At 48.4% G+C, this 14,642-nt stretch overlaps 1 protein-coding gene across 2 annotated transcripts in view; it reads right to left on the bottom strand.

Moving 5' to 3' along the window:
* The window catches only part of TECPR2 (tectonin beta-propeller repeat containing 2), a 98,891-nt gene that overhangs the window by 24,339 nt on the left and 59,910 nt on the right, over window positions 1-14,642 (bottom strand). For both annotated transcript variants that reach the window (XM_082838130.1, XM_082838129.1), the window contains exons 15-17: window positions 14,320-14,409; window positions 12,530-12,763; window positions 3,997-4,145 (exon numbers count right to left, since the gene is read on the bottom strand). In XM_082838130.1, coding sequence (XP_082694256.1) covers window positions 3,997-4,145; window positions 12,530-12,763; window positions 14,320-14,409 — 473 coding nt within the window. The remainder of the gene's footprint in view (window positions 1-3,996; window positions 4,146-12,529; window positions 12,764-14,319; window positions 14,410-14,642) is intronic.

Raw genomic sequence — 14,642 nt, forward strand, 5'->3', positions numbered from 1 at the left:
TTTATTACTTTTGGCTGCATCGGGTCTTCGTTGCTGCACGTGGGCTTTCTCTAGTTGCGGCTAGCAGGGGCTACTCTTTGTTGTGGTGCGTGGGCTTCCCATTGCGGTGGCTTCCCTTGTTGCAGAGCACGGGCTCTAGGCGCGCAGGCTTCAGTAGTTGTGGCATACAGGCTCAGCAGCTGTGGCTGGCGGGTTCTAGAGCACAGGCTCAGTAGTTGTGGCACACGGGCTTAGTTGCTCTGCGGCATGTGGGATCTTCCCGGACCAGGGCTCGAACCCGTGTCCCCTGCATTGGCAGGTGGATTCTTAACCACTGCGCCACCAGGGAAGCCCCCTTCTAAATCTTTTAACAAGGCCTCAACCCACCCCACTCCCACCCCGCCACTGGACTAGTCTTCTCAGGACCCTCTACAACTTTAAGGTTAATTTGAAATTCAATTTAAAGGTAGGCTTTGTCCTAAAACACTGAGTGTGAGGCCACCGAGCATGTGACACGCTGCCTGGACACAGCGTTCCATCGCAGCTCTGGCAGACAGTGGCTGGCCTAGGCCTTGGTCCTCAGCAGGGCTTGGAAAAGCGCAGCAAAGGGCCTGTGCAAATGTAAGGCCTGTTTTTTGTCCCCACAGGAACCAACTCTCTATCTACAAATTCCATGGCCAAGTGCATTTCTTCTACAGCGCACTGAAGCTACTGAGTAAGAAAATGTGGTCTCATTTAGTGGAACTACTTGAAATAGTTAATGTTTAGCAGCCTATTTAGCAATCACTACTTTATTCAAAGCACAGCTTTGAGGCCCTTTCATGTGAATTTGTTCTATTTTGGCCATTTTCCTGGGCAAAGCTGTAGATCACCACAGTCAATAGAGCACTGCAAGTAAAGCTTTCTTCCCCCAGTTTTAGCTTTGCTTCCTAGAGGTTATTCTAGAATCTAAATGTTGAAAGGAAGAGGAATTCGCAGTTTCATGCAGTCCTTGATGTGACACCAAAAGCATAAACAACTAAAGGAAAACGTAGATAAAATGGACTTCATCAAAATAAAAAACTTTTGTGCATCAAAGGACACCATAAAGAAAGTGAAAAGACAATCCAGAGAATGGGAGAAAACATTTGTAAATCATAATTCTTAAAAGGGTCTAGTATCCAGAATATATAAAGAAGTCTTACAACTCAATAATAAAAAGACAATCCAATTACAAAATGAGCAAAGTATGTGAATATTTTAGTTCTCCAAATAAGATATACAAATGACCAATAAGCACATGAAAAGATGGTCATTAGGGAAATGCAAATCAAAATCACAAGGACATGGGGATGTAATGTACAGTATGGTGACTATAGTTAATACTGTATTGCATATTTGAAAGCTGCTAAGAGAGTAGATCGTCAAAGTTCTCATCACAAGAAAAAAAAATTCGTAACTACGTATCATGACAGATGTTTACTAGACTTATTGTGGTGATTATTTTGCAAGATATACAAATACTGAATCATTATGTTGTACATGTGAAACTAATACAATGCCATACGTCAATTATATCTAAATTTTTTAAAACCCTATTGAGGGACTTCCCTGGCGGTCCAATGGTTAAGAATCCTCCTTCCAATGCAGGGGACGCGGGTTCGAGCCCTGGTCAGGGACCTAAGATCCCACATCCCTTGTGGCCAAAAAACCAAAACATAAAACAGAAGCAGTATTGTAACAAATTCAATAAAGACTTCAAAAATGGTCCACATCAAAAAAATCTTAAAAAAACAAACCATAAAAACCAAATGAATTACAACAAAAAGTGCCAAGTTGGATCAGATCAGCTTTCCTTTCTCTACAGGTCTGTTCTAATATAAATCAGAACATTCAGTAACCCACACAATATAAAAATTAATTTTTCCTGTTTCAATAAACTTTTTTACCCTGTTTTTTAAAAGAAGCCCACAATGAGATACTACTTTACAACTATTAAGGTGGCTAGAATTTAAAAACTGGGCAAGAGAAATTTTGCAGTGAGGATGTAGAGAAATTGGAATCCTCATACATTGCTGGTAGAATGTAGAATGGTGCAGCCACTGTGGCAAACAGTGTCTGGCAGTTCCTTAAGAAGTTAAACATACGATCACCATATGACCCCACAATTCCACTTAAAGTTATACACCCAGCAGAATTGAAAACGCATGTCCACATAGTCTTGTACACGAATGTTCACAGCAGCACTATTCATAGTAGCCAAAAAGTAGGAACAACCCAAATGTCAATCAACTGATGAATGGATAAGCAAAATGTGGTCTATGCATGCAATGGAATATTACTGAGTCATAAAAAGGAATAAAGTACTGACACACGTTACAACATGGATGAACTTTGAAAACATGAAGCCAAGTGAAAGATGGCAGATGAAAAGGCCACATATTATATGATTCCATTTATATGAAAAAGGAAAATCCAGAATAGGCAAGTGCACAGAAACACAAAGTAGATTAGTGGCTGCCAGGGGCTGAGGAGACAGGGGTTCCGGAAGAAAAGGGAGTGTCTACCAATGGGTAGGGGGCTTCTTTTCGGGGTGGTGAAGAAGTTCTAGAATTGGATAGCAGTGATGGTTGCACAACTTTTCAAATACACTAAAAACCACTGAGTTGTATCGCTGTAAAATGGTGAATTACAACTCTTTAAGAAATGGCGTAAAGCCGTCCGAGGCCGACAGCGCCATACCACAGGAGCAGGCAACAAGAGGGCGCCTCGTCTGAGGGGGCTTCACATCAGCAATGAAACCAGCTAGAGGTCGGCTTGCCTTCACCCTCGCTGCGCACCAGCAGAGCCCACGGTGCCCGCGACAACGCCTGCCCCCGTCGCCTGACCGTGGCTGTCAGCGCACCGCCATGTGCAGACGAATGCGGAGCGGGCGTCTGCACGGCGCTTTCTAACTCACAGACGCGATTCTACTCGCTCTTCGCAGGACCCTGTGAGGAGGAGGATCCACGTGCAGCCAGCCTCCCCGTGGCCATGAGCGCTGACCAATGACCTCAAAGAACTCGGGACCGGACTCCTGCCCAACTGTAGGGTCTCCCAGCACAGGCCCCGCGTCCCGTGGGCAGGACTGGTGGTCCTCATGACCAGCCCTGCACCTTGACCTCAGCTGCCCCATCCCTGAGGGTTCATGATGCCCAAAATGTAGACAGTCATGAACACAGGCATTCACCCAAACACCTGATTTCCTTCTTGTCCCCGCTGAGCACTTTTTGTTCAAGGACTAACCACTCCTGCCACACTGCCACCTCTGCATATGGTAACTTCATTTTTTTCCCCAACAAAGTCACAAAGTGGGGACTAGCAACAGTTAGAGCAAATAACTCTCACTAAACCACAGCCCCCCATTTATAAATTTTAGCAGAAATATATTTAACATAGCAACCAGGCCCATCAGGTATTTAAGGGTAACTAAATAGTACACTAAAATCACACTCCCGCTTCTGATTCGAGTGGTGGAACAGTCAAAAGAAAAGGAAAAACATTTAGGATACATGGTAAACTGAAATATGGCCGGGGTCGGGGGAGGGGACGGGGCGCACAAGGAGAAGAATTTCTTCAACAAACCAGGAAAGGCACTCACAAAATAATAATACATTATCTCAATGACAAGATTTTAAAATGACTTTTACTTTCTTCTCTATACTTTTGGATATTGTTTGATGTTTTCAAAAATAATGTTCATTCCGTAAAAAGTTAGAAACGAAACACTTTTACTTTGAGAAAGAAAAAAAGCAGCATTGGCTCAGATAATTGTTAATCTGTTCAGCCCTAAACTTCACAAATATCAAATTCCGGGTGTGGGATGCCAGTGAATGAGCGTGTATTGACCTGGGGCACACCTTAGTCCCCAGGCTCCCTGACACGCCCCTCCTCCCCCAGTTGCTGGGAGGCCACCCTAGCAGGCACGGTCCTCTCCCCAACACCAGCACCCGAGCAGCTTACTGACAAGCAAGTTGGTATCAGTTAACTTTTGCTTACCTGGACAGGCGGTTCAATCGTTATCCAGGCTGGAAGCATCAGACTGGGATTCAGAGGCTGGGTACCCACGCGGAAGTAAACTCCACCCCTGGAATCACAGGCCCAGACGTGCTGATTTCCACATGCCAGGCTCATCAGTTTTACAGCTCCTATAGACAAATAGAGAAAAAGTACACACGTTAATTACTCTTGTAAGATGACTCACGTTTCATTTAATCTATGAACTTTGATTTTATACTTCAAAGAAAGAGATGATGCTGCCTTTGCAGGTGAACTCTGTTGCTTGAGAACATTACAGTGCACGGGAGTCACCAACGCCTCTGGCTGCCCCGGCACCTGCCCCACGCCACAGAGCAGCCCTTGCACACCACGGGCAAAATAATCAAGATGCCATCCGGACAGTGCCCTGAGCCACCAAGCCCGGCAATTAATATCTCAGTGTGGGCCCCGTCCTTAGCTTCATCAGATATGTGACTATTACCAGTAAATTCTGGATCTGGGGCAAGGGAATTCATCTTTTAGGTAATCTTTTTTTTTTTTTTGGCTGCGTAGGATCTTAGTGGCAACACGCGGTATCTTCATTGTGGTGCATGGGCTTCTCTCTAGTTGCAGCGTGTGGGTTTTCTCTTTGGCTGTGGCGTGCAGGCTCCAGGGCACGCGGGGTTTCTCGCTGAGGCGCGAGAGATCAATAGTTGTGGCACGCGGGCTTAGTTGCCCCGCGGCATGTGGGATCTTAGTTCCCCAACCAGGGATCAAACCCGTGTCCCCTGCAGTGGCAGGCGGATTCTTTACCCCTGGACCACCAGGGAAGTCCCTCTTTCAGGTAATCTTGATCCTAATTAGAATTAAAATTAACTAACTAAGCCTCCCAGGACCTTCATTTTTCTTTTTACATTTCTCCTTGTTTATTAGACCAATTTTAAGAGGAAAGGAAATGGGAGGAGTCTTCAAAGAGAAACTTGATTAATAGTTTATCTGGCAGAAAGAGCAACAGCCCATAGTTACTGACCTGCGCGACAGTGATGCACGGCTCTTGCCGCCCCAGCTCATGTGTGAGGCCGTCAGGACGCAGATCCCGGAAAAGAACGTGGAGAAGCCGGGAGGCAAAGGGCAGGCCGCGGCTTGAACCCAGGCCTGCCTGACCCTCCCCGCCAGCCACCTCTGACCTCCAGGGCCCCACATCCCGTGAACACACAGATCTTACACGGTCAGTTCCCTCGCTTTTGACAGATGAACATGCCTGGGTAACCCATGGCTTATCAAGTTATGGAATGTTTTCACTGCCCCAGAAAGTTCCCTCAAGCCCCTTCCTCAAGAAAGTTCTGCCCCTCTGCCCCAAGGCAGCCACTCTTCTGATTTCTATCGCCATGTATCTGTTCAGTCAGGTCTAGATGACTGTAGAAACAGAATCACAGGTATGCACTCCCTGGGCCTGGCTTCTTTCACTCAGCGTGATGTTCTGTGCATGACAGTCATCCAGTCACTCCTTTTTACTGCTGAGTATGAGTCCACTGCATGTAAACGCCACAGTTACTGGTGTATCCTGCTGATGGGCATTTGAGCCATTTCCACTTTTTGCTATTAGGAGTAAAGCTGCTATCATCATTCCTGCAGAAGACTTTTTTTTGTGAACATGTGTTGTTTTTCTTGAATAACACCTAAGAGTGGAGCTCTGGGCTATAGGGTAGATATCTGTTTAACGTGGAAAGAGACCACCAGCCTTCCCATTTTACACGCCCACCAGCGGTGTGTGCTGGTGGCTCACGCCCTCACCAGCATCCACTTCTGGCACCTCTGTCAGCCATTCTAGCAGGTGTAAAGTGGCATCAGGGTTTTATTTGCATTTCCCTGGTAACTAGTGATGTTGAGAATCTTTTAATGTGCTTATGGGGGGCATCTGTATACCTTCTTTTGTGAAGCATCTGTCAAGTCTTTTGCCTGTTTTTTCAAGGTGAACGGTTTGTCTTCTGATGACTAAGTTAGAGGATGACTCATTTTGACTGTAAAGCAGGGGAAAAAGGCGGTGCGGCTACATTCACTGGCAGTGCTGCTCTTGGCCACCTCACACAGTTGTCACCGGTATCAGATGACAGCCCATGTGTCTACACCAAAACGTACAGGCACGGATCCTGCTATGCGGAAATCTCGTCACATGTGTTTAGCTTAAAAGTATCAACCCACTACTACTGAAAAAATTCTTAGTATCCCTTTGTACATTTCCTGAAGATGATGATTTCTCTTATACTGAAATTAGCTGTATTTTTAAAATCTTTTATAGAATGTCTTACCGGGGAGTTAAAATAGACATCCTAGAGCTCTAACATTACCCATGAAAAGATTTGTAGCGATCCAAATAAAGGACTTTCAGCAGTAAATTCCAGAAACGGCCAAGAAACAAATTCTAGTTTTAAAATGCTAATTAAAAATAATTTTATGTTGGAGTCGTCAACCTGCCCTAACAGGAACTACAGGTAGTAGCTGCTCATGTGAAGAGAGTTACATGGTGACAAAAACACACTGGGTCAGCATCTCAGAATTAGCAGCGAATAACACCACCACCAGTGAAACACGGAGTTCATATTACAAGGCAAGCGTTCTTTTAAAACAAACATAAAAGGTTGCTAGAATATACACTTCAGTGTATAAATCAGCTTATTCTGAATTGAAGAGACAGGTCAAAGAAGAAAACGTTTAATCGAGGGCTTTTCCGTAGTCTCCTACTTCACAGAGGGTCTCCCAGGCTGCCTGGGTGCAGGTGTATGAGGTCAGGGCAGGTGGCAGAGAACACTGGCCCCCCCAGCACCCCCTGGCTCGTCAGTGTCCCTTGGAGTTAAGCGGGGCCCCATCACTGGTTCTGGACGATGGGCTGTGGGCAGAAGGGATCTGTCACTTCTGAACTGAACCATAAAAGAGCTGGCAAGAGGGCCTTGCCTTTCAGCTGTCCCCTGCCGCAGTGACCAGAGGGGCAGAGCCACAGAGCACCACAGGGGGTCAGTAAGCCACCACCTGGGAACCACTACCACAACCATCGAAAGACTGACAGGTCGAGAGTCAACTTCGCGGGAGCAGAAAGCAACCTTCACTGTGTTACATGGCTGGTATTTGGGACTCGTTACTATAACAGTATTAGTCTGACACAGACATACTGCGATTTTCCTGTCTTCCCCCTATTTTGTTCTTCCCTCCCATTAAAAAGAAAAGTTTTAATTACTTTATTCAACAGATGAGACATTTTCCCTTTAGGATTACTTTTTAAACATATATTTTAGACAAAAAGTGGCATTTATTTGGTGTTTTACTATTTATAAGACACTTCTCTGCATAAATTACTATATAAGCCTATTTGTTATCTAAAGGCACGAACGACACTGAGTATTTCTTCATTAAATGCTGTGACCGGATGTATTCAATTACAAATTGCATTAGTTTGCTAAACATTCCAATGCCTGACATATGCATATTTATGCGTACTGGGAAATCAAACGTTATGAGCATATTAAGCATCGGCTAAATGACGCAAATTTTCTTCCAAAAACTAGGATGGTCATAAATCATAAAATTCCATATTCAGTCTCTATAACTGGGTTCAGTAGCTAGACATTTAATTGAAGAATTCTCTTAATCTAAGAAATGGAAATCAAAACTACAATGAGATACCACCTCCCACCAGTCAGAATGGCCATGATTTTTAAAAATCTACAAAAAAACCCCACAAATAACAAATGCTGGAAAGGATGTAGAGAAAAGGGAACCCTCCTACACTGCCGGTGGGAATGTAAGTTGGTGCAGCCACTATGGAGAACAGTATGGAGGTTCCTCAAAAAACTAAAAATAGAGCTCATATGATCCAGCAATCACACTTCTGGGCATATATCTGGACAAAATTATAATTCAAAAAGACACATGCACCTCTATGTTCACAGCAGCACTATTCACAATAGCCAAGACATGGAAACAACCTAAATGTCCATCGACAGATGAATGGATAAAGAAGATGGGGTACATATATATAACGGACTACTACCCAGCCATAAAAAGACAAAATAATGCCATTTGCAGCAACATGGATGCAACTAGAGATTATCATACTAAGTGAAGTTAGAAAGAGAAAGACAAATACCATATGATATCACTTATACGTGGACTCTAAAATATGACACAAATGAACCTATCTATGAAATAGAAACAGAATCACGGACGTAGAGAACAGATGGATGGAGTGGGAGGTTGGGCTAGCAGATGTAAACTATTATATATAGACTGGATGGACAACAAGGTCCTACTGGATAGCACAGAGAACTATATTCAATATCCTGTGATAAACCGTAATGGAAAAGAATATTTAAAAGAAGAACGTAGGGCTTCCCTGGTGGTGCAGTGCTTAAGAATCCACCTGCCAATGCAGGGGACACAGGTTCGAGCCCCGTGTCCATCATCAAAAAGACAACAAGGGACTTCCCTGGTGGTCCAGTGGCTAAGACTCCGAGCTCCCAATGCTGGGGGCCCAGGTTCGATCCTGGTCAGGGAACTAGATCCCACAAGCATTGCACCAACTAAAGATCCTGCATGCCACAACGAAGGTCCCACACGTGGCAACAAAGATCCTGCATGCTGCAGCTAAAACCTGGTGCAGCCAAAAAAAAAAAAGATTTAAAAAGACAACAAATAACAAGTGTTGACAAGAATGTGGAGGAAAGGGAACCCTGCTGGTAGGAATGTAAACTGGTACAGCCACTACGGAAAACATTATGGAGGTTCCTCAAAAAATTAAAAATAGGACTATCATCTGATCCAGCAATTCCACTCTTGGGTATTCATCTGAAAAAAACGAAAACACTAATTTGGAAAGATACATGCCCCCCAGCATGCTGTTCACTGCAGCATTATTTACAACAGGCAAGATATGCAAGAAACACAAGCGTCCATCAACAAATGAATGGATAAAGAAGATGTGGGGTGTATGTGTGTGTGTGTGTACACACACACACAATGGAATATTACTCAGCCTTAAAAAAGAATGAAATCCTGCCATCTGCAACAATGTGGATTGATCTGAAGAGTGTTACACCTAGTGAAATGTCAGACAGAGAAAGACAAATACTGTATGTTTCACTTATATGTGGAATCTAAAAAACCAAAATAAATGAACAAATACAACAAAACAGAAATAGACTCACAGATTCAGAAAACAAACTAGTGGTTACCAGAGGGGAGTAGGAAGGGGGGGAGGGGCAAAACAGATGAAGGGGATTAAGGGATACAAACTACCATTTAAAAAGCAAATAAGGACTTCCCTGGTGGCGCAGTGGTTAAGAACCCACCTGCCAATGCAGGGGCCATGGATTCGAGCCCCGGTCCGGGAAGATCCCACATGCTGCGGAGCAACTAAGCCTGTGCGCCACAACTACTGAGCCTGTGCTCTAGAGCCCGCAAGCCACAACTACTGAGCCCGTGTGCCACAACTACTGAAGCCCACACGCCACAACTACTGAAGCCTACGCGCCTAGAGCTCATGCTTCGCAACAAGAGAAGCCACCGCAATGAGAAGCCCACACACCGCAATGAAGAGTAGCGCCTGCTCGTCGCAACTAGAGAGAGCCCGCGCACAGCAACGAAGACCCAACGCAGCCAAAAATGAATAAATAGATTTATAAAATTTTTTTTTAAATTTAAATAAAATAAAATAAAAAGCAAATTAATTACAAAGATGTAACATACAGCACAGGGAATATGAACAATAATAATAACTTTGTATGGTGTGTAATCTATAAAAATATCAAATCACTATATTGTACACCTGAAGCTAATATAATATTGTATGTCAACTATACTTCCAAAAAAAAAAAAAGTGCATCTGGGAAAGAGAAGTTTGCTACTGCACAGAACCCTCACATGTAGAACCACAGTCTTGAAAAGGCTGTGCTTCCTTTCACTGCTGTGAGCACCACCATGGCCAACTTTTAAAAGAACAATGCAGCACCCCAGGTAACCCCAGGCAAGTAAGCAAGGCAGCATTAACGTTACCTGCGTTACTACACTCTGTTCACTACTCCCCACTGAGTGCTGCCAGATGACAGCCTGCCATGGACACTGGCAGGGAGCACACACCTGAACTCAAAATCTGCATCCCCTAATATAAATAATACTTTTTTAAGAAACCTTGATTCACCGGTTTGTCCCACAGGCTACACAGACCATCCCTGGAAAGAGCCAAACAACAGAGTAGCTGGTGGCCCTGACCTGCTTTTCGCCGCCCCCCACCCTGGCACGTGGAAGGCCAGCACCCCTCCTGCTGTTCCCTGCACGCCTCCCCGGCCTACCAACTCTGGACTTGCTTCGTTCTCCCAGGACGTTCAGAATATGGTAAAAGAAGTCTTTATCCATCCTCTCAGCAACGGCCAGTAACCCGGATAAACAAAATCCAGAGCTCAGGGCAGGAAAAAGACTAAGCAAGGCAGAGCTTCCTGGACTCGGCCCCGTCATGCACGGCGCCGGACCCGAGCGAGCACCACCCCTCCCCCAGCAGCTTGAGGAGCTGGGCAGCTTTCAGGCCGTCACACCTGCCTGAGACAGGTTCCGTTTGCACATGATGCTTACTTGCATCACCTCTCTGGGGCGGGGATTGCCGTTGCCATCAGAAAGGTGAGGACTGACGTTTCAAGGTAACCTGGCTAGCACTGCTCCCGCTGCCGCCCTGCCTCTGCCGGGAGCCCCAGTGAGGTGGTGAGGGCCCAACCACCTCACCTGCGGTCTGTGTGAGCCACTCCAGGCCTGGCTGGACTGCGGACGATTCTGCAGGCAAGAGGCAGGGCAGCTCTGTGAAAGCCTGCCGTTCTCGGCTCCCGCAGCCCTGCCCCCAGCACGCAGGGGAAGCCAAAGCACAACCTGGACTCAGGGTGGCCCTGCCTGGCCCCTCCCACTCTGAAAGGGAGACTCAATCCCACCGAAGCCCAGTCACTCCCCTTGAAAGAACGGCCACCGACCCCAGGGAAACCCAGCCAGCCGCCTCAGAGGCCTGTAACACTCTGGCTAGCGCACCAGTGCGGGAGGACTGGACTGAACGGGAAGGGAGGCGTGAGCTGTGCGCCGGAGCCCGGAGGCCAAGCCGCGCTCGAGGCCGTTCTCTCGGCACGTGCTGCAGCACAGAGGCCTCCTCTGAGCAGTGGTGCCGGGCAGAGCTCTGCTTCTGCCCCAGAGGGGGCAAGGGCAGGGCCCCCAGCGCTCCCAGGATCCTGTAGCAAGGAGGACACCAACCTCGCCCTGGCATTTTTACCTCCAGAAACTCCCAAACTGCTCTGCTTGGGGGCCAAAGGAGGATGGTTCAGGCCCACAGGATCTCTGAACCAAGGAAAGGCTCCCCGGGGCAGGCGGGAAGACGGCCCCGCACTGGCAGGCAGAGCCATGGCCAGCTGCAGCCTCTCTGGTCCATCACCATTGACGATGGCGGCTGGCAGGCACTCTCAGAAGCTGGACTGTGACCGGCCTTGAGGCTGAGATTAGGTTCAAAACACAGGGTGCGAGTGAGGCCAAAAGCATGATCAAAATGATCCTGGAAAATTCCTAGCTTTGGAACAAAGCTTACTTCTTTAGTGGAGAACCAACCTGCTTCTTTAGCTAAGTTGGGTTGTATTTGGGGACCTTGTGGGACAAAAGAATGACGATACCTCTGCACGTCATGGGATGGTGAGAGGCTGTCAGCTGGAGACGCAGCCGGGGGCTGCCAGGGCGGGAGGTGGACAAGGCGTCCTCCCTTCCCTTCTGCCTTCTTTGTCCTTTTTTTTTCAAACGAGTACATGTGGTTGAATTCCCAAATGTTAAATGCTTGTAAAATTCAATTCTACCACCTAACAAATAAAACACTGGTTATCAGTTCACCAGAACGGGAAACTGTTGGGCAGGGAAGTATTCCTAAGGCTCGCATGGACTCCGGAGCTGCCTGGCGCAGCCTGCACCTTCTGACAGCCACACCTGCCCATCTGCCCAGAGGATAACCTAAGGGTGTGGGCTCATTCCGTCATCGTATTCCTTGGAACAGGAATGAATTATTTATAAATGGCCTCATGCTGCTTGGCTGCCCTGCAGCCCAGTAGGGGGAGACTCAGGGAAGGGCGGCAGCGGGAGGCGGCACACACCCCTCCAGCACAGGGAGAACTGGGCCCTCTCCAGGCTGCGGGCCGCGGACCCTGCGTCAGAAAGGGCACAAAGCAACTGCCACATTCAGACAGACCAGCAGAGGCAGCTGCATCCACAGTATCATCTCGAGCGTGTCTTACAGCAGCTTTCTCTGAGTTCATGCTCCTCCTGGGTTCTGAAAACCCTGTGACGCGTAAAGCGTGGGAAAGAAAAGCTCCTCACAAAATTCTAAAGAGGCCCATTACCCTGCAAGAGCGGCTAATCGACCTCCTGAAATCCAGCAACCGACCAAGCAGCCTACAAGAATTCATGAGGGTTGGACACAGGGCCCCGGGAAGCAGGTGAGACACCCCTCCTGATGAGGCCAGAAGGCAGGGCCCAGCGGCGGGGGCGGGCATACCTAGCTGCGAGAGGTCCAGCCTCGTCCAGTGCATGCCCGTGGGGCAGCTCGCGGACAGCGTCCGGATGAACACCTGGCCGAGGTTGTCCAGGGCCCACAGGGCGTCTTGGCAGGCGGCGTAGGCCCTCATCTCGGCGTCGGGGGGCAGCTGCACGGTGGACGGGCGTGACTGGGCGTGCTGGGCGCTGACGCGGCACAGGTCCTTGCTGCTCTGGCAGAGCCACAGGGAGCTTCCTGCGGAGAGGGCATGGCGTCACCGGCGAGCCTCTCGGGGCAGCCTTTGCCTTCAGAGGCTGGCTGCCCAGCTCCCACCCTCACTCCCCACCTCGGGGAAGGAGCAGCCAGGACTCAGGGGGACACACCGGGACCAGCCAGTTCATAGGAAACAAGTCCGACACATTTAAAGAAATGAAAGGAAGCTGGTCGAACGAGACCTTAGGAGGCCCACAACGTTGCCTCAGAGGCCCGGACCTTGGACGTTGTATAATGGACTGGGAAGCGTTCAACTTGGTGTGTTAACTAGTGTCCTAGAGGGAGCAAGGTCAGCAATGCCTCAGAAGGACGGCACCGAGGACCCTCCCCTGTCCTGGGGGCAGGGTGAGGGGAGGTCTGGCGGGGTGGAGGCTGCTGGAAAAGGCCCGGAAAGCTGGAAAGCCTTTTCCTCCCATCCTCACCTCAAAATTGCATGCTTTCATTCTCTCCCCCGCTTTTAGAGTCCTTCAGGTTTAATTCACTTTAAAATGCAAACCACACTTGGGGAAATTAAAACCTCAGTCAGAATATATTATCTAAAGTATATCGAAAACTTGGGACCAGTTATGGTCTGGAATTCAAAATTACCCTGGACCTTGAAAACATAAGGTAATGGGTATGCCATACGTTTACGGAACAAGCCAGGCAGTACCCGCACCCCCCCCCCCGCCCCCGCAAGAAGTGCAGCAACGTTCCTGCAACAAAACACGTCACAGTCGCAGTCAGCAGGACAGATGGAGGCAATAAGGAGCCTCCCATCAGCTCAGGTCAGGTTTTGCTGCCGAATGATTTGTGCCAAGCTTGGGAAAGAACCTATGGTTTGCAGAGCTTACTTATTGCACAACTGCGGTCAGAACGATCTGGGGAGGAAGCATTTTATTGTACTGACCAAGTTCTGCACATCCTAGTGGGACTACGAGCTCGAACTCACCAACTGCAGAGACCCCCGACATCTTCTCATCTGACTCAGCATGATCCTGGGAGGCGGCTTCGGCCTCCGCTGGGGCCGCCTGACTGCCCCAGCTCTCATCTCCTGGGGTAGCTGCACTGCCTCTCCTGGCTCCAAACCCCGAGCTGTGGTCAGGGCTTTGGGAGGTCTGCCCTACCAGGGGCATGACAGTGGGACTTAGGCCAGCCAGAGGCTGTAAACCAGCCTGTGAGGAGGTGACAGAATTCACAGGGGAAATGGCCAGGCACCCAGAGAAGCCTGGTGCCTACTGGCCCTGTGCTATGGCCCTGAGACATGTCACTGAAGTCAGCAGCTGCTGGCCTCAGAGGTCACACTGTACACTCCCCTCCTTCGGAAGGACAGCTCGCCTCCAGACCCACTCAGATCACCACACCAGACCCTTCTCTCCTGGGCAGGCCTATCCAGCTTCGGGGGCCCTCAGCTCAGCCAACGAAGGCTGCTGGCCTGTGACACCACGGCATCCAGTCCCTGAGGGCCCCACGGCCATGCTCCCGCCCCAACTAGGCCACGTCAGACCACAGTTTTAACTGTTCAGCTGCCAACCTGTGCACTGCACTCCCCAACCAACCTTCCTTTGTGGGAGCAGTGGAAGCCAACACAAAGGCCCACTTTGTGGCAGAAGCTGTCCCCCGGGGAACAACATTATTCCAGTAAGTGCCTAGAAAGAATAATGGGAAGAGTATGTTAAAGAAAGAAGAAAGAAAAACCATACATACTTCAGAACTTTAGTGCTAGACCAACTGGTCTTCAAAACCCCTTACAGCTGGTTCTAGACAGTCCTCAAAGTAGGAGACCCAAGCCAGCACTGCAAGAGCCAGCCCGACAAGCAGAGCACCATCTAGCCCAGGGTCGGGGGAGGCCACGCAGGGGGAGAAGAGCTGGAGAAAATTC

Source organism: Leucopleurus acutus, assembly GCF_964270905.1.
Source record: "Leucopleurus acutus genome assembly, chromosome: 1".
Taxonomy (NCBI): Eukaryota; Metazoa; Chordata; class Mammalia; order Artiodactyla; family Delphinidae; genus Leucopleurus; species Leucopleurus acutus.